This window comes from Macrobrachium rosenbergii, chromosome 54, assembly GCF_040412425.1.
Source record: "Macrobrachium rosenbergii isolate ZJJX-2024 chromosome 54, ASM4041242v1, whole genome shotgun sequence".
Taxonomy (NCBI): Eukaryota; Metazoa; Arthropoda; class Malacostraca; order Decapoda; family Palaemonidae; genus Macrobrachium; species Macrobrachium rosenbergii.
In genome coordinates this window covers 35,548,206-35,575,697 of record NC_089794.1, presented here as the reverse complement: position 1 = coordinate 35,575,697, position 27,492 = coordinate 35,548,206, and the positions used below count along the sequence as shown (strand labels likewise).

The following is a 27,492-nucleotide window of genomic DNA, read 5'->3' as shown; positions in this document are numbered from 1 at the left end:
AACTTTACTGATCCAGAGTAAGAGGCGGCAAGTGGTGATGTGCCTGCCTGCAGTGGGCCAGGTGGTAAGAAACGTTATAACGCTGGAATAGGCTACCATATGAGTGGAAGGAAAGACTTAAGATTAACACAAAGAGTTAAGTATGATGGATATGATAGCAAGCAAAAGGGAGAAATGGGGAGAGAGATAATCATGAAAGAGAGAGAGAGATTAAAAGACGAACAAAACAAGGAGAGGCAAATACTTAGACGGAGGAGAGAGAAAGAGAGAGAGAGAGAGACAGGTTACAGAAAAAGTAAGAAGTAAACAGACAAACATCAATAGGAAAAGAGAAGAAATTATCGTGAGAAAGAAGGAGAAGGGAAGAAAAAGTTGCTGATAATGAAAAAGAGAGGCTGAGAAGAAAAAACAGACAGACAAACAGAGAGTGACAATGAGGCTCTTGGCAGACAGAAGAAGGGAAAGGGGAGAGAGAAAGAGAGAGAGGCGGGGGGGGGGTGAGAGAAAGGAATTGGGACCCTATTTTCTAACCAGTGTTTTTCAAGATGCTAGTTTTAGTAGTAAGCTCAAAGTTGAAACAAAAGGCTCGCTGCCACAGCAGATTGTTCGCTTTGATTCAGATGCTACGAGTTTCTCTCTCTCTCTCTTCTCTCTCTCTCTCTCATTTATTAAACTCTTTTTGAAATCCATACTAATCTCGCTTCAAATTTATCTTGTAGATCACAGTCCTCTCTCTCTCTCTCTCTCTCTCTCTCTCTCTCTCTCTCTCTCTCTCTCTCTCTCTCTCTTGTTGAATTTGTGGAGATCATATGCCTCTCACCCAGAATTTTTAAATTCTTTTAGAGACTACTCTCTCTCTCTCTCTCTCTCTCTCTCTCTCTCTCTCTCTCTCTCTCTCGTTATAGTGCCTACCTAATTCATACTGCAGAAGACAAGCTCACACACACACACAAACACAGAGGTGTTTTAATAGTCCAATACTTTGTTTAGGGGAATATTTCACCCTGCGACCGTCGAAAAGGTCAAGCACAGGCACACACACACAGTGCAAGCACACGACATCTCATGATTGGCCCAACAAATCTGAATTCTGGTAAGTGCTTGCTGGATACTCTGCGTGCTGGTCTCCCTTCACTCCATCTCACGAGGAAATTCCTTTTTTTTTTTTTTTTTTTTTTTTTTTTTTTTAGATCTAAACTTGCAGGGGCCACTGGGTAGGAGGAATTCGAGTTTTCATTTAGTGTTTTCGTATTCATTTAGGATTATTTTTATTGTTTTTTCATTTGAAGATTATTAGTGTGATTGGTAAAATTATATTTCATGCATGTTTTCCTTCTCTGAGTTTTGAATCACCTTTATACAGATATTTTCGTTAATTTTGTTCTCATAAGCACCAGCACGCGTACGCGTACGCACACACACACACACACACACACACACATATGTATATATATATATATATATATATATATATATATATATATATATATATATATATATATATATATATATATATATATATGTATGTATGTATATATATATATATATAAAAATTATATAGATATATATATATATCACACACATATGTATATATATGTATATATAAACAGTATATATATATATATTATATATATATGGGTTGCCTTCTCTTATCGAAAATAAGACTTCTCAAAAGAGGTATAGTGTTAGTAATTAGGAAACTACGAAGTAAGGAGAGAATTCTAGATTTTACTCGGTGTTGCCTTTCTTAAGAAAAGGTTTTGCGAATAAAAGTTAAATTTATTCTCAGCTTTTGTTTGGTTCTAGAAAATCTGGCAAAGAGAAGCAACTATATCCTAAGCATGTATCTTTTATTACTTTTTTATTGAGAACAAACGACAGTATCCTTGTTTTTAGTTTTCTGTAAAAGAAAACTATTGTGCCGACTTTTCTGTCCGTCCACACTTTATTCTGTCTGCACTTTTTTCTGTCCGACCTCAGATCTTAAAAACTACTGAGACTAGGGGGCTGCAAAGTGGTATGTTGATCACCCACCCTCCAATCATCAATCACACCAAATTGCAGCCCTATAGCCTCAGTAGTTTTTATTTTATTTAAGGTTAAAGTTAGCCATAATCGTACTTCTGGCAACGCTATAGGTACAAACAACGCAGGCCACCACCGGACCCTAGCTGAGTTTCATGGGTCGCGGCTAAGAGTTTCACGGGCCGTGGCTGATGCCACCACCGGACCGTGGCTGAGTTTCGTGGGTTGCGGCTGACAGATTCATACAGCATTATACGCTGTGCAAAAGAAAACTCGATTGAGCCGAAGAAACTGCGGCTTTTTTTTTTTTTTTTTTTTTTTAGGTACCACCTGAAAAGCACAGGAAACCTTTATTTAAGTTTAATCGATCGTGTGACATTTGTGGTTGTCATGACAGGAACGACGTGAAAATCAAAGTTTTATGAAGTTCGTGGAACCGTAGGTTAGGTACTGCTAGGTATTTTTGGTTAAGCTGCCTTCGTATACCGTTACAGCATTCTAAAACTTTTTAAGTTTCATTACTTTTATCACGAGAATACATGATGTTGTCGTATTGATGTGTGAAACTCAGTTCATTCAACAAGAGGGAACAACTCGACTAATTATCCTGCAGCACTACATGATTTTAGGCTCTTAGAATCGGAATATAGAATTTAGGCCAAAGGCCAACCACTGGGACCTATGAGGTTATTCAGCGCGCTGAAAGAGAAATTGACAGTAAGGAGTTTTGAAAGTTGCAACAGGAGGGAAACGTCGCAGTTGCACTAAAACAATTATTAGAGGAGTTGGAACGTCAGGTCGAAGAGAGAGAATACGAAAGGAGGTACAGTAAAATGAATGAAAGAGGTTGCAGCTAGGGGCCGAAGGGACGCTGCAAAGAACCTTAAATAATGCCTACAGTGCACCACGTTTTAGGTGCTTATCCACGTTAGACGCTCCGAGCGGCCAATGAAGAATTAGAGGAATTTATTTCTGGTGATAGAAATTCATTTCTCGTCATAATGTGGTTCGGATTCCACAATAAGCTGCAGGTCCCGTTGCTAGGTAACCAGTTGGTTCTTGGCCACGTAAAATAAATCTAATCCTTCAGGCCAGCCCTAGGAGAGCTGTTAATCAGCTCAGTGGTCTGGTTAAACTAAGGTATACTTGACTTAACTTAGTTGGTTCTTAGCCACGTAAAATAAATCTAATCCTTCGGGACAGCCCTAGGAGAGCTGTTAACCAGCTCAGTGGTCTGGTTAAAATAAGATATACTTTTTTTTTTTATCCACGTTAGTTGTGTAATATTTATGTGAACACTAATTACCCCTTGAAAACTGCAGCCATTGTTTTCGCCAAGGTATTTTGTGGCAAGGCCTGGTTGGCTTCTTCTCCTTTGTTATTGCGAATTATAAATGACTATGCTTTGGCATCCTGGAGTAAGATGGAATACTGGAATAAAACCACTTCAAACTTCATTCATTGCCTAATGTCTTACCAAATTAGTTGTAATCGTAGGTTAAGCTTTCTCACTTATCCTGGTAACAAACAAACACACAGACAGACACTCAACCTAATCGAAGGTAATTAAGGCTTGAACGTTCTAAGTTCCGTAAGAGATCATTTACTTTTTTTTATTTGCCCTTCGGGAAATTTTTAACTTCTTTTTCTTATTATTGTTATTGTTGTTGTTGTATAACTTTCCCCATGTCCATTCCATCCTCTTACGACCTCTAATCTTCCTCCTCCTCCTCCTCCTCCTCCTCCTAATTCTCATCCTCAGCCTCCTCCCCTCCTCCTTCTCCTTCTAATTCTCATCCTCAGCCTCCTCCCCTCCTCCTCCTCCTCCTTCTCATCCTCCTCCTCCTCCTCCTCCTCCCCCTCTCCTCCTTCTCCTTCTAATTCTCATCCTCAGCCTCCTCCCTCCTCCTCCTCCTCCTTCTCCTATTCCTCCTCTCCTTCTCCAATTCCTCCTCCTCCTCCTCTTTCTCTTCCTCTTCCTCTTTCTCCTCGTCCCCCTCCCCTCCTCCTCCTTCTCCTCCTCCTCCTCCTCTCCTCCTGCACTTTCCTGGCATCCTGCACGTTCATCCCGCTCCTTCCAAATAGGATCGCCTTGCTCCTAAACCTCATCAGATTGACCCCCGGGAGTCACTCAACGCAATTTGTGACCCCGCCAGAGGTCGTCTAAAACTTCGGGTGCTTTCGGCTTCTTTTTCTCTTGTTTCAAGTGTTCGTTCGTATGATGCGCACGCGTTCTCGTGTGTGTGCTTGCATGCACACATACTGAGTATGAAGGGTGTGTTTTAAATATACTTTTAAATATAATGAGAGAAAGCGAGATCCCTTGTAGGAATGCGAGAGCTTTTTTGTCGTGGTTTTGTAGAATAAAACTGCCACCGCAACTTAGAGAGAGAAAATTTTACTATGTTTTATATACAAAAATGGTGCCACAACTTTGAGAGAGAGAGAGAGAGAGAAAGAAAGAAAGAAAGAAAGAAAGAAAGAGAGGAATAGAATTTATGCTTCCGAAGCTTAAAAGAAAAAGAAATTTTTTCATAATGCACAGGAGAGAGAGAGAGAGACAACGCCAACTAGACATTGGAATGCGAGCCACCAAATTCTTTTCAGCTTTCAGTCATATTCTATTTTAAGGTAGACGGAGGTTACTCTTTAATCAGATGTAGTTAACAACTTTAAAGAGAGTGTTTTGAAGAATCGTCTTTCATATATTCTTTTATACTTTCATTATTTTGTTCTTTTGTATGGAGTTTGTAGAATGTGCCTTTTTGTAGAGACTTTCTTTACGGTATGTATTATACTAAACTCGACAAGTGTTGCTGTAGACCTTATTTGTTTTGAAGAATATATCTTTATAATATCCTCACTTGAATGCCGAAGACTGTCCGTGTATTGGAAAATCGTTCTACGCAATATCTATTAATCAAAAGCTACGGACAGTGATTGTTTTGAAGATCCGTTCTTTACGGTCCCCGCTACGCGAACCCAATGCACCGCACTTGTTTTGAGGAACCGTTCTTTCTACGCGGAACGGAGCGACCGCCAGAAATAGAACGAAGCGCCTTCAATCTGGCAACGTGATTTAACGTTCTGCTTTGTTTTTAATGAACGCACGGCTATTCACACGCGATGGGTATAACGTTTCACCACCAGAACGTTGCATGTAATGTGCTCTTAAACCAGGGCGGCGTTATTATGTAATTACAGGTCGTAAAATAGCCATTTTGTGGCATTGTCAGAGTCATGCACTCATGTTTTTTTTTTTTTTTTTTTTTTTTGTCGTGTTGAGATTGACGGGACGGGCAACACAGTGTCCTCATCCAGCCGGGACTGAGGGAACAAATGAAGTCGGTAGAAGGAAGGAGCGCGGAATTTAACCCAGAAAGATGTGATAGACATTCTCATGAAAGACCTAATAATATAGATAGAAGGTTCCTTCTTTCATTTGGAGGCAGAATATTATTGGTATTAGGTTCCTTTCCTTTGGCCCCAGCCGCATTAGTTTCTTTTAGTTTTCCTCTGTACTCTTTGGTCTCTTTCACCTTACTTTTACTTTTCTTCTGTACTCTTTAGTCTCTTTCAACTAAGCTGTTCGACTTCTTTAACAATCTATATTGAAAACTAAAGGTATAGGAAAGAAATAAAAAGGTAAATGGGACCTATCCTGACCGAAAGAGGAATTTTATACATATAGAGGAGGATATGTGGTTGTCTGTTATATTCAGATTTTTTTTTTTTTTTTTTTTTTTGCACATGAAAAATTGGCTCTATTGCTCCGTTAGGTCCATGTGGTTGGGGTAGCTTTAGCCCTCTTCATTACTGACCAATTTCTATAACTCATATTACCTAAAGGTTCTGAAAGTGCTGGCAAAACGTCTGACTGTCTATGCTGAAGGTAATCCCCAGTTTGCAGTTTGGCTTTGGCAAGAGTTTGGGAGCTTGTGATGCTCTTCTTTGAATTTCCAATGTTGTACAGAAATCCCCAGATTCTGAGCAGGAACTTCGTATGATTGGTCTTAACTTCAGTGCTGCTCTTGAACGTGTTGATCACATGGGCCTCGTCTTCGGACTTAGACAGAAGGGAGTTGATTGACCATTTCTTGACATTAATTTTTTACTTTGTAACCGATTGATAGCAAACAGTGGTTGCTGATGGGCGCTGTCATGACTACTATGTTTGCCAGGGTAATGTTCTTGGCCTGTTGCATTTTATATTGTATATGTAAGATATGTGGTTTGGCCAGTTCCTCGTTGGACGGGTCGGTATAGTTCTCGGATAGCACTCTGCTGGGCCCGCGTTCGAGTCTCCGGCCAGCCAATGAAGAATTACAGGAATTTATTTCTGGTGATAGAAATTCATTTCTCGGTGTAATGTGGTTCGGATTCCACAATAAACTGTAGGTCTCGTTGCTAGGTAACCAATTGGTTCTTAGCCACGTAAAATAAATCTAATCCTTCGGGCCAGCCCTAGGAGCGCTGTTAATCAGCTCAGTGGTCTGGTTAAACTGTTAAAATAAGGTATACTTAGCTTTTGGCCATGAAAACAGCCCTATTGCTCTTATTGCTTATTCAACAGGTGTTACTCTCATTGCAATGATCCTATCTCCTGAATATAGACCCATGGTTGCAGAATCTCTTCACAGACATTAAGCTAAAAATAGTGCAGGGTATATTTGCGAAGGATAACGTCCTTCACCTCACCCACCCCTTCCCCTACCCAGATCTTTTCAGTGACAGTGTTTCTTTTAGGACATGCAACTTCTTTAAAATTGCAGGTACCATTCTTGACTGCATATTCACTTTTAAGAAACATTCAGTCCAAGGCTTCGTCAGTGGCACAGAAAAAAAAAAAACAGTATATCCTGTCTATGACGAGGAATGTTTTAATTCTTTTATTTTTCCAAGTTTCGAATATTGTCCACCTGTTTAAGGTCTTCGGCATCTAACTCCCATATTGGAAGTTATTGGAAAAAACTTGAATGCTATTACACGCCTTATCCGTGATCTTTACATTAATCTCTAGCACCGTTGTTTATTTGCTCACTGTGCATGATGTATCGAATATATCTTAAGTCTGAGCAACCTTGGCACTCTCATCTTCCTAGGCCGCCACCCGTCTCGTAGTAATAGATATGCAGTTAATTCCAAGTCTTGCCTCTCTTCTTTTAGGGTGCAATCACATTGTTTCCTAAAAGTTCTGTAGTTGGTATGGCCAAATTGTGGAAAGGTCTTCCTAATCCTGTAGTTGAATTGCTGGACTTTTAGAAGCTCAGTCTTGGTGTAAATGTTTTTTTATTATTTTACTTTGAGAAATATCTTATTTTTTGTATTTTTTCGTTTATCTCTTATTCATAGTTTATTTTTAATTTTTCAGTTTCCTTTTCTGAACTGGGCTGCTTTCGCTATTGGGAGCCTTGTGCTAGCAACATTCTGCTTTTCCAACTAGGGTTGTAGCTTGGCTTTTAATAATAATAATAATAATAATAATAATGATAATAATAATAATAATGGTAAAAAAATTCATACCGATGTAAGTGTACATATATTCAAAATATATATGCAACGAGAGCTTTCGAGAATCTACTCGATTCTTGTTATCAGTCGAATTAAAATAGCTAATATATTGACAGTGTAAGACATTTTGAAAAAATTGTGAGAGTTAAAAAGAATTGTTAAAAAAAAAACGGTCCATATTTGAAGATGGCCAAGTTCGTAATTCAAGCAATTCCATTGTTCTCCGAATTGATGGTTTATCTATCAGGTCACTCTGGTGATTCTTTTAAATTTTTCAAAACAATTTACTGTGTTGCTGAATTTTCTGTTTCAGATATTTTAGTTAGGCGATTCGAGCAGATTCTCCTACGCTGTTGTTGTATATATATTACAGACAGATAGAGAAACCAGGCATTTCACGAACTGCCTGAAATTTCAGCAGATAGCGAAATGCACTTAGGGACATTTGATCCCTCAGGGACTAGTACTAAACACGGCGAAACAGTAGGTGAGTCACTGTTTCGCCGTGTTTAGTACTAGCCCCTGGGGGGATCAAATGTCCCCAAGCGCATTTCGCTATCTGCCTGAAATTTCAGGCAGTTCGCGAAATGTTTGGTTTTACCATTTGCCTGTAACATATATATTTTTACATGTATATTTACATTTTACATCATTGTGGATTGGATTCTTTCACCATTTTAGTGACTCATGTGATTAAGATTGAAGTGTGGATGTCCAACATACCAATTTGCAGCCCTGTAGCCTCAGTAATTTTTGAGATCTAAGGGCGGACAGAAAAAGTGCGGACGGACAGACAAATAGCCATCTCAATAGGTTTCTTTTACAGAAAACTAAAAATGAAGATATCTTAGATTCTGAAGACCTTGCTCTTACGGTCACTTTCGTGTATTCTCATGTAAAACAAATTCTCTGTCTGTCTGTCTGTCTCTCTCTCTCTCTCTTGCATTTCTTTCACACACACACACACACACACACATATATATATATATATATATATATATATATATATATATATATATATATATATATATATATATATATATATATATATATATATATATATATATAGTATAAATGTTTGTGTGTGTGTGTGAATATCTCTTACATGAAAAAAAATATCTCCATTTCACACACACAACACACTCTCTCATATATCTCTCTTCGAAATGAATCTCAACGTTTCTCTCTCTCTCTCTCTCTCTCTCTCTCTCTCTCTCTCAAGACCAAGAATATGTCATTCTTTACAAAGGTACGTAATGCGCCACCAGATGTAACAAATGGAAGTCGACTGGAAAAATCATGGAGATTTAAGAATGTGGGAATTTGGGAATTGCCACTTGGTACTTCTTGGAATGTCCCTTTTATTTAAAGATTTATTCTCCCTTTTTATTTTTGGCTCTTGGTCCTGGTCCTATTATTCCAGTCTTTCTAATTTAGGTCGTTGGTGAGAAGAGTAATGGTACTGGTGGCGTGTTTGATAGATAGGTTTTCCATGCTAGTGTGCCCTGATGGAAATTATAATTTCAAATGAGTTAACTTTTTGATGAATGGCTGTCATTTTTTTTTATTGTTCAATAAATCCTGAATTTTATTTATTTTAAAACTTTTGATCTTACAGATTTATTACAAGAAAGTTGTGTGATTTTATCCCTTAATGACTTTCCTGTCAGTTCGCTTATGTCATTCGATAATAAAATGCAATCTAACTTTTTCTTTCTATGAATAGACACCAGTGAAAATGAAAATGTTACAAGAGTTTTTATTGTATTTTCTGTTTTATTATAATTATTTTTTTTTTTTTTTTTGAGTGCGCAGGCTTGGGGCCGGTTATTTAAGTACTCTTAGCACCTAACGTATTCTTATCTTTGTCAAAATAAGCAAATCAGCCTCAGCTAGAGAAAACCCTTCATTATCATATTACAGTAATTATAAGCATGCTAATACAGTAAACTTATATTTCACTTCTTTCACCTATTATAATATTTCAGTTTTTTTAATGCTTCTGAATTTGTTTTAAATACCTTTTACAGTTCCAGTAATTTTCAACTTTCACTCTTATTTATATATATAACAAATTTCATTAACTTCAAAGTGTTTTTCTAAAGCAGTTTCAAAAGTTACAATGATCATTTTGATTTTGGTCGAAAGACATATGAACAGCTTTTGCCATAAGCTCCTGATGGCTTCTTGTTAAAAGAAATACGATAATGTCTCCTCACATCTCTTGAAACTTCGAGCACTTTCGACAAAGTTGTCTTTGACATCTATCTAATCCCCGTGATTTGTTGATATGAAGTCTCTGTTTTTGAGTGACTGTCTCTGGATATTTTCATGACTGTGACATTCTCTGGATTCTTTTAAAGTTTTTCTTCGTGACGTTTCTTACTCTGATTTCTGTAGTGTTTGTGACTTTGTCATCCGATATTCCAAGGCGAGCGACACACTCTCAAACATGTATGTCAAATATGTTTGATCAATAACTGCCGCAGTAAACTGCCACAGACTGCATCTGGTATATGATCAAATGTCAGTGTGCGTCACAGAACTTTGGCGTAAACAGGTTGGATGGACGAGTATCAAACTGTTGGTCAATTTTTCCACCCCGGTCATACATTATCAAATTGTATTATCATTTGCCACGCTGGACATACATGTTTGATACTGTGTGGCTCACTTTTTCTTCTGTTCTCTGCAGTATTTGTACCTGTGAATCTCATCATTTTTTTAGTATTGTCTTTTTCATTTAACCATCTGCAGTCTGTGACTATGTGTGCCTCTCTTGAATCTCTGGAGTCTTCGTATCTTATTATAAAATTCAAGAAGTTTTCAATAAGTCATTTGCTTCAGTAATTATATTTAACTGCAACTGTATTAGGTAATATCTGAGGCGAATGGTATCATCATCTTTTCCTCAGAAAAGATATAATTGAAACCTAGTTTCTCTTCGTCTTCTCTCTTTTCTTTGTATTCGAAATTCACGTACAATCCCTTGCTCTCTCTCTCTCCAGCCTGCTCTTCCACGTAACAATTCCCAATTGGCTTTGGGGCGGGGGAGGGGTTGCAGAGTCCTACAGGATTTCGGAGAAAGTAAAATCAAATAAAAAATGGATGGCTGGTCAGCCCAGCTAAGCATCCCAAAGCCTCCTTGATTAACTGCAGGATCTGGGGATCCCTCGACGCTAAAAGTTGGAAGCCAAGTATGCGGAAACATGCTTCGTTTTTGCTTCTTGTTTTTCAAAGGCGAGTTTTATTTTGGGGGAGGCAGGGCTGTGAATACTGGAGTTGTTTTATTATTTTTTATTTTATTTTAGTGTTATTTTATTATTCTATTATTATTTTGTTATTGCTTTATTATCTTATTATATTTGCAAATTTATAATAGCTCTCTCTTCTATTTATGAGCAGTGCTTTCCTCAACAACGAGTTTTTTTTTTTTTTTTTTTTTTTTTTTGTCTGAGGGCTTGCCTTCCGGAGTGAATACTGGAGTTATTATATTAAATTTTATTACTCTATTATTGTTTTATTATCATTTGTAAATTTATATCTCTCTTCTCTTTTTAAGCAAGGCTTTTCTAAACAACGAGTGTTTTTTTCTATCCTTTTTAATCCTTTGCTTCTCCACAATGAGTTTTTTTTTTTTCTTCCTTTTCAGGAAATCCTCAGCAAAGTCTTCCGTTGTTTTCTTACTTTATTGCTCCATAACGAGTATCAGTCTGAGGTCTTCTTCCCGTAAACTAACTTACATGTTTTTTCTCTTTTTTTTCGAAGGAAATTCATTGAAAAATAAATTCTTTTTGCCTCCTCCGGCAGCTTTTACGTCTCTTCAGCGAATAGCATTGGTCTTGTTGGCTGTCTCTAAATTGTGGAGTGTATTTATTAATTCATTTTATATTTATTTTGTTTATTTATTGTTTTTATTGTTTGCTCGTCAATATGATAGCATTATGCATGTAAGAACGAATTTGAAAAAACATATTACTTTGTAGTATTTCGTTGGTAAATGAACGTTTTTATTCCTTGTAATTTTGTATATTTTTGTATATTACATCTATTTTTATTCATATTTCAAAATACAGTATTACAAAGATAAAATTCAGGACTACTTTTTCATACATTGTACTCCTGTTTAGCGATTCATCTCAAGAATCAAACAAAAAAGACAAGAGTTTAGGAAAGTTTTTTTTTTTTTACCAGTTAGTCTATTTTTGGGGGTCGTTTCGAAGTTTATTTTTTCGAAAGCTTTCTTTTCGTTCAGACCGTAAACACCTTATTATTATTATTATTATTATTATTATTATTATTATTATTATTATTATTATTATTATTATTATTATGTTCAGAATGATGAACCCTATTCATTTGGAACAAGCCCACCAAAGGGGCCATTGACTTGAAATTCAAGTTTCCAAGAATATGTTCATTCGAAAGAAGTAACAGAAGGAATGGAAAATGCAGAAAGTTATTAAAAAACAAGATAAATGAAAAGAAACAGGTAATTTTATTCGTTAATTACCGTAAAATGCCGTCTTGAGAAGCGAAGGTCTCATTGAGAAATAAGAGAGCTTTCTCAGTCACATTTCCCTGAGGCACTGCAGAGTACAAAAGGAGGAAAACAAAATTACATCGTGATCCGCAAGTCTCGAGAAAAGTTCCAAAATCCCTTACTCCAATTACTACTGTACACTTTACTACGTCGGGAGAGATTCTGCAGACGGAAACATTGTAAGAATTGAAAGTTTTAATCTTTATTTTTCTGATGGGGAAGGGCGATTTCTAACTCGAAAGAGTTGCCGTAACTCATCCTAGAACTCCCGAAACAGTATTAAAGTCCATTGCCTGCATTGTTTCTATGATGAGGCTGTCTTGAAGTTTTGGTCAGAGTCCTTTTCACAGATCGATTCTGTGATGTATTGTTAAGAAGTTACAAGTACTTTTAAATTGTACCGGGACTTTACGGACACCCTGTAAATGTAACAATATATATATATATATATATATATATATATATATATATATATATATATATACATATACATATACATATATATATATACATGTATATGTATATATATATAAATATATATATATACATATATATATATATGCATGTATATATATATATATATACATGTATATGTATATATATATATATATATATATATATATATATACATACATACATACATACAGTATATGAGACTTTATTCTGATCTTAGTGCATTGTCTTCTGACCCTTATATGACCCGTTGCTGTTAGACTAGAGAATATAGAATTTAGGCCGAAGGCCAAGTGCTGGGACATATGAGGTCATTCAAAGCTAAAACGGAAATTGGCAGAAAAAAATCTTTGAAAGGTGTAACAGGAATAAAACCTCGTAGTTGCACTGTGAATCAACTGTTAAAAGAGGGTGGAAAGTAAGATGGAAGAAAGAGAATATGAATGGAGCCACAGTAAAAGAATGAAAGGGGCTGCAGCTAGGAGCCGAAGGGACACTGCAAAGAACTCTTTAAGTGATGCCTACAGTGCACCGCGTGAGGTGCACTGACAGCACTACCTCCCTAAGAGGCCCGTTGCCATTTGCACCAGACCTGCTAAGGTTCATTGCCACAGAACCTGGGAGTCTGTTGCGAGAGGCAGTGCATCACAACGAAGCTTTTCAAAAACAAACCGATAGCAATTTATGCACTCCACAATGGCTGCGATGACTCAGTGTCTGTAAACTATTGTAGATTTAAAGTAAAAGTTCTCAGATCGAACTCAGGCGTAGTGGGAACAAGGCGAGTGAGAACTCAACCAACCGTGCTTCACTAATGGGTCCGCGAAACGAAACCCTCTCCGGATGAATACGAAGTATTTCCCGAATTTTGACAAAGGTGTTGCGCGACATCATTTTCTGGAAAATGTATCTTCGTCTCGTATGAAATTTTAAGCGGGTAAAGAGCAACGATTTGCTCTCTGATTTATTTGTTTGTTTAATTAATACATATGTATATATATAATGTATATATATATATACATACATACACTATATATATGTACATATATGTATATATATGTATTTATATATATATAAATATATTTTTATATATATAAATACTGTGTATATTATATATATATATATATATATATATATATATATATATATATATATATATATGTGTGTGTGTGTGTATGCCTGTATATGTGTCTTTGTGCTCCCGGTTACTTAATTGTTCCTGCCTCGCTTCCCCAAGTATGAAGCCCTAGACCGATCCGATAGTGTTAAACGTTCGGGAAAATTCCCTGGGAAATCCAATAATCTTCTTATTCTGTGATGAACCAGCCACCTGCTGTTGAGTCGACTGTGGTGCGTCTCAGCCAGCGCTGAACCCGGCGTGGGGTAAACAACTTCATTCCAAAAGGTTTGCCCTTAACTAAAAGATTAAAAGATTAACTCATTTGTTGCCAACCCCTCCAAGAGACTTAGTCGCATATATATATATATATATATATATATATATATATATATATATATATATATATATATATATATATATATATATGTGTGTGTATATATATATATATATATATATTATGTGTGTGCATGCGCACGCGCATAAGCTACCGGGTTATCAGCACGCCGAGAATTGAACGGTAAACCAATCACTCCCGTCGTGTAATGGAATAAAAACTTGAAGTAGGGAAAGGCGACATTTCACGAGTTCCCTGACATATACGGCCCCGTTTTTTCGCTTCGAATTTTGACAGTTACGGCGTCTGTTCAAACAGACACGAAAAGAAAGCGATGTTTCCAGGCTCCCTTTGCCTTCTCGTTATTCCGGGTTTTTGTTGGGTGAAATTGACAGTATGGATTCCCTAGGCACACGCTTTCAGATGCTCCTTTTTTTTTATTTGTTTCTCTCCGGGGTTTGTTGTTTGTTGTTATGGAATAAAACCAGGTGTCTGGATAAGTGAGAGGGAGTAAGATGTAGTGATTATTATTCTTATTAAAAATATTTTTGTTATTGTTGTTGCCGTTATTATTTTCGTTATTATTATTCATAATAATAGCATGGGTCAGTAAAATGGCGAAGATATCTACAATGGTGTAAATTTAAATATACATTATATATATATATATATATATATATATATATATATATATATATATATATATATATATATATATATATATATATATATATATATATATATAGTACACACACATACAGTACACACACACACACAAACGAGAGCTTTCTTGAAAATCTGCTCAATTCACTTCAATCTGGAGTCAGATTGAGAAGGAGAATCGAGCAGATTCTCGAAAGCTCTCGTTTTGTGTGTGTGTATGTATGTATGTATATATATATATATATATATATATATATATATATATATATATATATATATATATATATATATATATATATTTCTAATGTATATTTAATTTTACGCCATTGTGGATTTCTTTGCCATTATTATTATTATTATTATTATTATTATTATTATTATTATTATTATTATTATTATTATTATATTAATCGAGGTCCTTCAAAAAGAAGGCATCATGCTTACCCCATATGAAAAATGGGAAAAAGCACGTTAATCGAAGAAGATTATTATTATTATTATTATTATTATTATTATTATTATTATTATTATTATTATTATTATTATTATTAAGAACAGTAATTCGTATAGAACAAGCATAACCGACCATTAAACTGCAAACGAGACTCGTAGAATATAATGATGGCATATAATGAAAGAATCAGCAACAAATAAATGAACAGACAGATAACAAATAGAGACAGGTAACCGGAGGTTTTCATGACGTCACACATCCCTATTTATCTATTCTTGGTCCCTCTCCAAATCGGACTCTCTACAGCTTCGCCAAGAGGTTTTCGTCTCGTCTGATTATAAACCAGCGGTTCTTAACCTTTTTCAATGTATGCACCCTTTCCAAATCAGCAGTCAGTTCTCGCATTCCCTGAATTGCTGAAATAAAAAAATAATAATAATTATTATTATTAAATTATTATTTATTTGCTTTTATTTCATTTTTATGTCTTGAAGATAAAAAATAACATCCGCATATAAAAACATATTTTGCTCTAATTATTCATAGGCATCCCCGCATCTCTTAGGAACCGGCTTCGCTGGCAGCCATGGTCAAGAACCACTGGATTATTCACTTTGTCTTCAGTCTTGCTCTCGAGAATTTCTTCACTACAAGCCGTCGCTAGCCTCTCCTCGGTCGCGTTACACACGTCAAGATTCTCGTTCTCACGGATATTGTCTGGTGATCGTGCATCGAGTCACGTGGCTTAAATATTGTTTACTTATGTTATACAGAAAGGTTTTCTCTTGCTTCGCTCTGTGTTTCCTAAATCAAGATTGATTTGAGCAGAGGTGCCTGTCCAGATCGCTGAAACAATTAGAATGAATAAATAATAGATCAGATTTGTCGATCACTTTCATATGTATATATATACATATATATATATATATATATGTATATGTATGTATATGTATATATATGTATATACTGTATATGTATATATACGAAAGTGATCGACAAATCTGATTACACACACACACACACATACATATATATATATATATATATATATATATATATATATATATATATATATATATATATATATATATTTATATATATATATTCATATATTTATATATATTCATATATATTATATATATATATAAATATATATATTATATATATATATATATATATATATATATATATATATATATATATATAAAATATATTTGCGTGTGTGCGTACGTGTATACGGAAGACGCAAAGCCAACGAGATCTGATGCCATGGAGGAATTAAAATCTTGCAGTATAATTTGAAACACACGTCATTCTTTTGTCATCACAGTACTGCTGTGTGCATATTGGAACACAGTAAATTCAAAGAACGACATGAAAAAAATGGAAATAAACAAACATTTTTGAAGTCACGACGACTGAGGGCTATTTTCAGCAAGAGGATCCAATATCGACAAGAGCAAATTTATTCAAGATTTTATCAGAGTTTCTTCGCTCAGATTCTGACTCGTATTTTCATCAGAGAGATTTGATTTTATGCTTTGGCTTATTCTGTTGTGGGAATTGATGACATTCTCTCTCTCTCTCTCTCTCTCTCTCTCTCTCTCTCTCTCTCTCTCTATATCTATATATATATATATATATATATATATATATATATATATATATATATATATATATATATATATATATATATATATATATATATATAATATATATATATATATATATATATATATATATATATATATATGTATATAACATATATGTATATATATATATATATATATATATATATATATATATATATATATATATATATATATATATATATTATAAACACATATACATTATATATATATATATACACACATATGTAAAAGTTTGCTTTACTGTTGGTCATTCACCCAGCCTCTTGAAAATCTCCAAAGGAAGAAATATGTATAGTGAAAAATATCTGTATCTATATCTATATATATATATATATATATTGTCACGTTGTGTTCCAAGTACCTGGTTATTACACAACTAATCACAGAATTCAGAAATTTACCTCACTTCAGCCAGATACCTGAACTCTCGTAACAATAATAATTACGACGGAATACTCTAAAGGTAACAGTGATCTCTTAAAGAGCTTACTAGTCACGTGAAAAATCAAACTAAGTTTATCAAAACAAGCGTAAGGTATCAACATTTAAACAAGAAATATACTAGAGCAAAAGGGCATCACTCCATCAAACAACTTTAACTGTTTCCTTGGTCTTAATTCACGTCTGCAAAACTAAAGGAACAAAACATGTTTATCACTTTCCCTTATGCACACAACAAATCTTATTCACTGGTGGTCAACAAATGAAACACTATTTTAAAAATTTTAAATACAAAAATTTATTTTTAAATTCAAAATTTATAATTAGAATTCACAATCTGAAGAAATTTACTATTACTTGAAAACAACAAAAAATTAAATTAATTCTTGAATTGTTAAACAAACTAAGTCACAAAAACTTTAATTTATCAAGAAATTAAGTTAATCAAGCAAAACGTAAACTATTAAGAATTGCTCAAGATTTGAAAAGAAATTCTTAGTAAATGAAAATTAAAACAAGTATGCAATGTTAAATTATCAAGAAATATTTAGAATGCTAAGTAAATAAATGGTAAGTCACCAATATATAAAATGTGCAAAATCAAGAGATTGCAAACACAATAACACACAAAAATACACAAAACATTTACCAATAATTATTACACTAAGGCAAAAATTTCTTAATACACCTTATTATATCATGGTAATAATAAGTAAAATTCACTTTACCTTACACAAGCTTATGAAAACTTTTGCAAAATCACCTGAAATGCATCTGCTTGAGATTCACAAAACACTTTTTTCTTAGGTGGCATTACACATTTTTCCTACATTTAGGTCCCAAAAGCTAAGATTGATACAGTGACCACACAAATATTTTATGTTAACAATTTGTCTATTTTAAAGAAAGAGAGAGAGAGAGAGAGAACCAACACGAGCAGTCTCTTAAAGCAGAATGAACAAACTTTAGGGTTCCAACAGGAAATGAAACAATCAGATGATGTCATTATTAAGGCATTTTGGGAATGAGATAGAAAGTTCTAGAAAAAGGAAGATGACATCACTGCCTGAGCAAAATTTTTTGAACTGCAATCTTACAAAACATGATGTAATTGCCATGTGATTCAGTGCAACACTTGTTCGCATTTCTCAAAAAGGCACACGTTTTTAGCAGAAAATCGTATGGAACACAATCAGAATGATATATGTAACATTGCGAAATCATTCATCTTTTTCTCGTATGAGACAGAATCTTAACTGTTATCCCAGACCCGTCAACGCATAACCCAAAACAAAGCGCTCACTTATCTTAACTGATGACAAGTGAAGCGAAACGAGCCTTCACTTCCACACATACGTGTTGCTGATATACTGCATTACTATTAAAAACGTATTATTAATTCTAAATTACGCTGTTAGGTTATCTAAATCATTAACACTTTTGAGATCTGACATTACACGACATGATATTTCAACAGTTATTATTATTACACATAACACATGATAAATATAAGAGTAAATATCTCAAAATCATGGAATGATATTCATTTTACAAGGCAATATGAATATATATGTATATATATATATATGTATATATATATATATATATATATATATATATATATATATATATATATATATATATATATATGTGTGTGTGTATATATATGTATATATATATGTATATGAAAAACTGGGTTCAGTCCCGATGTGAGTCAGAAATTGAATTCTGTGAAATACTTGCTCACGTGTTTATTAGTTCCATCGTATTCACGCTGAATGGGTAATTCGAATGAAATGCTACCTATTGACTCACTGGTGGGTAGGGAAGTTGAGTAAAATTCAGTGGAAAATCCTCAGGTAAAGAAGTACTTAGGGCCTGTCATCTGAAAGACTGGGATTCGATCCTGATGAGTAAAAATTTATATATAAATATATATATATATATATATATATATATATATATATATATATATATATATATATATATATATATATATATATATATATATATATATATATATATATATATATATATATATATATATATATATACATACATGTATAGGCTATGTGATGCAAAGGGCCTTTGTGAAATTCCGACACTCATATCTTTCCTGTTCCTTATCTTTCACAAATCTCCACTCATCTTCAGTCTCCCCTTCGGATAATTCTCATCCACTTAGGTATGGGTCTTCCAACACTTTAGGTGTCTTCAGGAACCCAACCAACAGTGTCCTGTTTTATTCTCCCAGTTTTCCACGAAGGAAATCTATGAATATTTTCTCCATTCACTGCAAATTCACCTGACAAGAACCCATCTACTTCTTTCATGGATAATTTAAGTTAGCTTTGCCTATTTAACAGGAATGCTACAGTGACGCAAGACCTTGAACAATATTGGTTTGTGAATGCTGTCAATATGCCTTCTTGTAATAAGAACAGTTATTAGGAGGAAAGTTCTGTCCTAGTATACTGCTGCAGAACATGTCTTAATACAAAGTTATGAAAGTGTATGACTATGGGGCTGTATATGTGAAATGAACACACACACACACACATATATATATGTATATATGTATATATATATATATATATATATATATATATATATATATATATATATATATATATATATATATATATATATATATATATAGAGAAACCACAAGACAGGTGAAAATCAAAGACTAGGTACAAACTCCTTCGTGTATGGTGTACACTTCATCGGGGTACAAAGTACCCTGAAGAAGTGTACGCAATACACGAAAGCGCTTGGTACCTGGTCTTTGATTTTCACCTGTCCTGTGGTTGTCTACGTATATATGTCACGTGCAGTTTGGTGACTTTTATGTTAACAAATATTCATCCACAAATATCGTTTAATATCCACTTCACTATATCCCTGGGGATAACTTACACATAAGCGGAATTATAGTTGATAAGTGCTTCGTCCCCGGGAAGATTCGAATCGTCGCGTGGTTTAGAAATAACGTTGAAAGTGACTTTAACCAACCGTCTATATAGAGATATATAAGTTGATATAGATTCTGTTGTACATACGCTTGTCGAATGCAGGTTGTATATATATATATATATATATATATATATATTTATATATATATATATATATATATATATATATATATATATATATATATATTACAACATGCTGTATATATACAGTGTATATATATATATTATATGTATATAAATTTATATATGTATGTATATATTCATATATATATATATATATATATATATATATATATATATATATATATATATATAGAGAGAGAGAGAGAGAGAGAGAGAGAGAGAGAGAGAGAGAGAGAGAGTGCATATAAGCCTATGAGTATCAGTTCTTATTCTTTGTCTGAATGCATGTATGGCTGCATTTAAGACTATATGAAACCGTTACTCTATTCATCCAGTGTCAATAGAACCCAAAGGCAAACACAGGCCGCCTTTGAAGCCACCGTATGGCCGCCATATAACAAACAATAAATACCTCTCGGCCTTTTTTTCTTATAAGAATATGAGCCTTCATTGCCCCCTTCATGTAGCCTTGCACCTTTTGTGTAGGAAGTCTCGCAGAGAAGGACTCTCAGATCGATACTGTGAGCAGCCATTGATGAGAAAAGACAAAGACTATATAAGACCCTATGAGATCTCAGCACACACTTGAGATGGAATTATTACTGGCTCTCTCTCTCTCTCTCTCTCTCTCTCTCTCTCTCTCTCTCTCTCTCTCTCTCTCTCTCTCTCTCTCTGAGGAAGTATCTTTCATATTCTCTTCCTCCTAAGTGCATCAGCGATTGTATGTAAGTAACCGTTTTGTATTTTAATCGTAAGTTATGTTTTTTTTATCTCTCCCTTCTTTTCTATCCGTTCAGAGAGACACTTTTCTCGTTTTTCCCTCCCATGCTTCTTTTTTTTTCACTTCCCTGACCTCAGAAACCATCTTTCTACTTTTCTCTCCCCTCTTTTTTTGTTTACTTGTCAGAAATCCTTATTCTTCTTTTTGCCTGATTTTCAATTGTCGTTTGTTTTTTATCCATTCGAGTTTTTCATACTTCATTTCTTTAGAGGAATTTGTTTTCTCGTTTCTTACTCTTTTTGGGCGCCCCGCCCCCCCTCTGATATCAATTCCTTTTGGACACTATATTCACACTCTTCAGTGACCCTCTGTTATTATTTTTCTTTTCTCTTCCCTCAAAAATCGCGTTTAATCTGTTCTTCCCACTCCTCCCGCCTCTCTTTCTTTCCACTCGGGGAGCCTGTTTTCACCCAGTTTCCCCAGGCTTTCCTTAAACGTTCAATTTTACCCTCGTTATGTTTTTTAGGACCCAGGGAGACTTTTTTTCCCGATTTTTCATCATTTTCTTTGTCCACTCTTTGCCATTTTATTCCCCCCTGAAGTCATTACACGGCCTTCGTATAGCGAAATAGTGGGAGGGTAAACACGACGTGAATAGAACCATATTTGGTTCTTTTGTGGTATATTCCACCAATCGCTTTCCTCCTTTGCCCTCCTTCCCAATTAAATCTCGTTCGGTTGTATGTATGTATGTATTTCCTTTGGCTCTTATTTATAATAGTTTTGATTTGCTAATTTTTTTCTATGAAAGAATAACATACGGTACATTTCCTTTAGCTCCAGTTTATAATAGTTTTTATTTGCTAATATTTTTCGGTTTCTATGAAAGCATGATTTGCGTGGTAATGGCAATTTACTATTAGTTTTCCATATAAATGTTTGAATATGTTAGTATGTGAGTAATAATACCAGTAATAATAATAATAGCCTAAATATTCACCGTAATTTCAAGCAAAAATGTATACGTAATAACAACCAATTAGGATGAATATTCAGACTATTATTACTAAAATGTTGTTATTATTCATATACTAAAATAGTAAAACATCCTTACGAAGCAAAACTGAATTGCCATTACCTTGAAAAGCATGCTTTCAAATAAGGAAAAAAAGGGTAATAAATAAAAAAAATATTACAAGAGCTCAAGAAAATACAAACTAAACCCGAACGAGATTTAATTGGGAAGAAGGACAAAAGAGGAACTCCATTGGTGGAATTTATCACAAAGGAACCAAATATGGTCCTTATTCACGTCGTGTTTTTACCCTCCCGTTATTTCGCTATACGAAGGTCGTGTAATGACTTAAGGGGGGGGGGGGAAGAAGATGGCAAAGAGTGGACAAAGAAAATGATGAAAAATCGGGGAAAAGGGTCTCCCTGGGTCCTAAAAAACATAACGAGGGTAAAATTGAACGTTTAAGGAAAGCCTGGGGAAACTGGGTGGCTAACAGGTTCCCTGTGTGGGAAGAAAGAGAGGCGGGAGGAGTGGGAAGAAGAGATTAAACGTGGTTTTTGAGGGAAGAGAAAAAAAGAAAAGTAATAATAGAAAGTCCCTAAAGAGTGCGAACAGTGTCTAAAAGGAATTGATAACAGAGGTGGCACAAGAAGGATAAGAAACGAGAAACAAATTCCCTCAAGGAATTGAAGTAGAAAATGCTCAAAAGATATAAAAAAATAAACAAGGACAAACAAAAAACGAGGAGAAAGAAAAGTAGGAAGGAGGTGTGTATATATATATGTGTGTGTATGTATGTATGTATGTATGTATGTATATATATACATACATATACTGTATATATGTATATATATATATATATATATATATTATATATATATATATATATATATATATATATATATATATATATATATATATATATATATATATATATATATATATATATATATATATATATATATATATTTGTATGGGAATATGAGTGCATGCATATGTAAGTTTTGTTACTAAGGTTTTTTCTATGCTCTCAAATATTAGCCGCAAGCACCGCCTTTACTTTTGAAGTCCCTGTAACTTGGGGATAACTTTTCACCCAAATGAAAGTATATACATTCTAAATGCATCTGCCCCTGCCAAGTTTTCGAACTCCTTCCTTTTGTGTATAATACAGAGGCATCGGCTACTTATCCACTCTCTCTTAGCAGTTTAGTTGGTAAGACCTTGTCACAAATCTATCAGACTCGAAATGCATAGGCTCGAATCCTGTCAAGGCCAGACGCGTTGATTATACGTAAATATATACCTCTCGTATATCGTTCCAATTTAAGACGAATTCGATATTACGGGGTATAATTGTAGATTAACATTTGAATACGAGTATCTGTGCATACACAGACATACATTATATATATATATATTATATATGTGTGTGTATGTGTGCGTATATACTTGTAGGCTATGTATGTATGTTATTTATTTATATATATAATTTATTTATCTTTTTTATTTTTATATAATATAAATACAGTATATATATATATATATATATATATATATATATATATATATATATACATATATATGTGTGTGTGTATATATATATGTTTGTGTGTGTTTGTGTTTGTATGTGTGAGTGTGTGTCTGTCTCTGGTGTTAAGTAATGTCGCTCAAAATGCCTGAGAAAAGTTTATTTATCATTCTTCGTCGATCACGCACTGTTAATTACAAATTGATTGATAACTTAGAAAGTTTGTTCGTATAACAATTTTATTTTATATATACATACAATTTCATCACAAATTCATGTACAGACGACATGAGCAGAGCAATGAATTAAGATGTTTTTATGAACTGGATATCGGTGGAAGTGTTTTGCACGTTGGCATCATCCGCGATTCACGCTTTAGTGAAAGGAGAATAAAGCGACAGTTGCTTCCTTTGCTCTCTTTTCAAATGGAGCTTTTTCTTTATATAAATATATATAAATATAAATATACATACGTATATGTCATATATTATATATATGCATATATGTAAGTATATATAAAATATGTTATATTTATATATAAAAATATATACTGTATATATATATTTATATATATATATATATTACATATATATATTTTATATATTCACATATATATATATATATATATATATATATATATATATATAATTATATATATTTATCTATATATATATATTATATAAAATATATAACATATATTTATATGCATATATATAATTATAATGTATAATATATAGACTATGTGTATATATATAGACAATATTATATAAAATATATATATATATATGTGTGTGTGTAATTCTACGTGCAGTGTGTGTGTGTGTGTGTGTGTGTGCGCGTGCGTGTGTGTGTGCGCGCGTGCGTGTGTGTGTGTGTGGGTTCAGGAATGAATATTTGCCTCAAACCATGCCTCCTACGATAAAAGAATTTTTTTTTATATCCCTGCATTAAGGCTAAACACAAAAAATGACGTCACGTGAAAGAGAACGCATGCATTTTAACGAGATGTTTAACGAAAGCCTTCGCGGAAAACGACGCCGACGACTCTTCGCCGAAATTACGGACGACGTCGTAACGTTTCATATTCGAGCGAGACTTTTAAAAAAGCCCTCCCGGGATACGGCGATTCTTGTTAGAATTAAGAAGAAGGGCGGGCCATATCGTAATTTTCGGCGAGTGGGATCCCGCTGACAAAGTAATTTTCCTCCTTATCCCACGGCAGTCGTATGTTGCATCCCCCCCAACGCCCCCCACAACAAAAGCACCACCGGTCGTATTCCTCCTGCAGGAGGAAGAACAGGAAGCAGAACGCGCCAAGACCGTAGATCCTCCTGCTGGAGGAAGAACAAGAAGAGCGCGCTAAGACCTTACATCCTCCTGTAGGAGGAAGAACAAGAAGAAGAACGCGCTGAGACCTATCCTCCTGCGGGAGGAAGAACAGGAAGAAGAACGCGCCAAGACCTTAGATCCTCCTACGGGAGGAAAAACAAGAAGAACGCGCCAAGACCGTAGATCCTCCTGCGGGAGGAGGAACATTTTAAAGAACGCGGCAAGAACTTAGATCCTCCTGCGGGAGGAAGAACAGGAAGAAGAACGCCAAGACCGTAGATCCTCCTGCGGGAGGAGGAACAAGAAGAAGAACGTCGGCAAGAACTTAGATCCTCCTGCGGGAGGAAGAACAAGAAGAAGAAAAGGCCTTAGATCCTCCTGCGGGAGGAAGAACAAGAAGAACGCGATTCTTAGATCCTCCTGCGGGAGGAAGAACAAGAAGAAGGGCGCCAAGGCCTTAGATCCTCCTGTGGGAGGAAGAACAAGAAGAAGAACGCGCCAAGGCCTTAGATCCTCCACGGGAGGAAGAACAAGAAGAACCCGCCAACGCCTTAGATCCCCCACGGGAGGAAGAACAAGAAGAAGAACGCCACCGGCCTTAGATCCTCCTGCAGGAGGAAGAACAAGAAGAAGAACGCGCCAAGGCCTTAGATCCTCCTGCGGGAGGAAGAACAAGAAGAAGAACGCTCCAAGGCCTTAGATCCTCCTGTGGAAGGAAGAACAAGAAGAAGAAGAACGCGGCAAGACCGTAGATCCTCCTGCGGAAGGAAGAACAAGAAGAAGAACGAGCCAAGACCTTAGATCCTCCTGCGGGAGGAAGAACAAGAAGAACGCGCCAAGGCCTTAGATCCTCCTGCGGGAGGAAGAACAAGAAGAAGAACGCGCCAAGGCCTTAGATCCTCCTGCGGGAGGAAGAACAAGAAGAACGCGCCAAGGCCTTAGATCCTCCTGCGGGAGGAAGAACAAGAAGAAGATGAACGAAGGCCTTAGATCCTCCTGCGGGGAGGAAGAACAAGAAGAAGAACGCGCCAAGGCCTTAGATCCTCCTGTGGGAGGAAGAACAAGAAGAAGAACGCGCTAAGGCCTTAGATCCTCCTGCGGGAGGAAGAACAAGAAGAAGAACGCTCCAAGGCCTTAGATCCTCCTGTGGAAGGAAGAACAAGAAGAAGAAGAACGCGGCAAGACCGTAGATCCTCCTGCGGAAGGAAGAACAAGAAGAAGAACGAGCCAAGACCTTAGATCCTCCTGCAGGAGGAAGAACAAGAAGCAGAAGAACGCACCGTCTGCTCTGAACTCTTCTGAACGCACAACAAGCTGCCGGGGTCGCTGCCGGCGATATATCGCCTGTAAAACCGCCCCCTCTCTTTGGGAGATATTACGAGGGTGCGCCGGCTCTTTCTCACGCCCGCACGCCCAATATGCACTCGAAATCGAGTCCTTAAACTAAGCGTGAAAGAGACTCGGGTTTCCCCTCCCTCCCCCATCCCATCCCTCCCAGGCCTCTGGGGAATCGACGGAGATCCAGATGCAATTTGCACTTTCCAACTTCTATCTTACAACTCGCTGACCAATGAGGTCAGCCGCCTCCAGCCTTTCCCCGCCTTTACTTATTGAGGAAGAAGAAGAAGAGGAAGAGGGCAGTTTTGTTTACAAAAGCCGGCGCAAAGGTTACGGCTCCTTGCCCAATATAAAAGAAATTGGAATGAAATATTCCGCGACTCGATGTTCTGCTCGATTCCATCGGAATAAAAGGAAAGAGATCATAAAAATTATTTTGTTTGTTTACGAAGGCTATAGAAGGCAAATTACGACACGGAGGTAGATATCGCAGAAGTGGTATGAGCATTGAAGAATGGGGAAAGAAAACATAAACTATATGAATATAAAATATATATATATATATATATATATATATATATATATATATATATATATATATATATATATATATATGTATGTATATATATATTCCGAAAAGAGAAATATTTTATTTAGTGATTTACTTGAACTGCGAATTTAAATCTAATTTTAATATATACATATATATTTATGTGTGTGTGTAATATACTGTATATACATGTATATATAAGTATTTACATATATGTATGTATGTATGTATGTATGTATGTTCGCATGTGTGTGTGCGCGTGTGTGTACTTAGGTAGTTTTACAGAAAATCCACCTAACTGGAATTGCTTCTTTAATCTTAGGAATCATTCATAAATTGGGGAAAAGCTGAGAATTTAACCAAAAACAGATACAAAGGAGCGAATAATGGTCTACCAGAGAGAGAGAGAGAGAGAGAGAGAGAGAGAGAGAGAGAGAGAGAAGGGCATTACAACTACGAATTTATATACACTCGAAATATGCAGTTGCTGTTCTCTCTCTCTCTCTCTCTCTCTCTCTCTCTCTCTCTCTCTCTCTCTCTCTGTTTAATACTTTAGAACCATGAATATTATGCGTCCGCAGCTCCTGACTTACCTTGTGCGGAAGACAGTCTAATTAACACAACACAAATGTGCAGAACTTCAGAGACACAAAAGAAGACTGTCATAATGAACGCCTGCGTCTTCTTCTTCTTCCTCTTCTTCTTCTTCTTCTT

The 27,492-nt window shown here is 35.3% G+C and overlaps 2 protein-coding genes across 10 annotated transcripts in view; both read left to right on the top strand.

Moving 5' to 3' along the window:
• LOC136834970 (sushi, von Willebrand factor type A, EGF and pentraxin domain-containing protein 1-like) overlaps positions 1 to 27,492 on the top strand; it is a 240,286-nt gene that overhangs the window by 104,359 nt on the left and 108,435 nt on the right. The gene's annotated exons all lie outside the window — the stretch shown is intronic.
• LOC136834637 (zinc finger Ran-binding domain-containing protein 2-like) lies at positions 6,175 to 25,590 on the top strand. The gene is made up of 3 exons (XM_067097218.1): positions 6,175 to 6,207; positions 20,762 to 20,815; positions 25,123 to 25,590. Exons 1-3 carry the CDS (start codon positions 6,175 to 6,177, stop codon positions 25,588 to 25,590), a joined length of 555 nt encoding a protein of 184 aa, XP_066953319.1.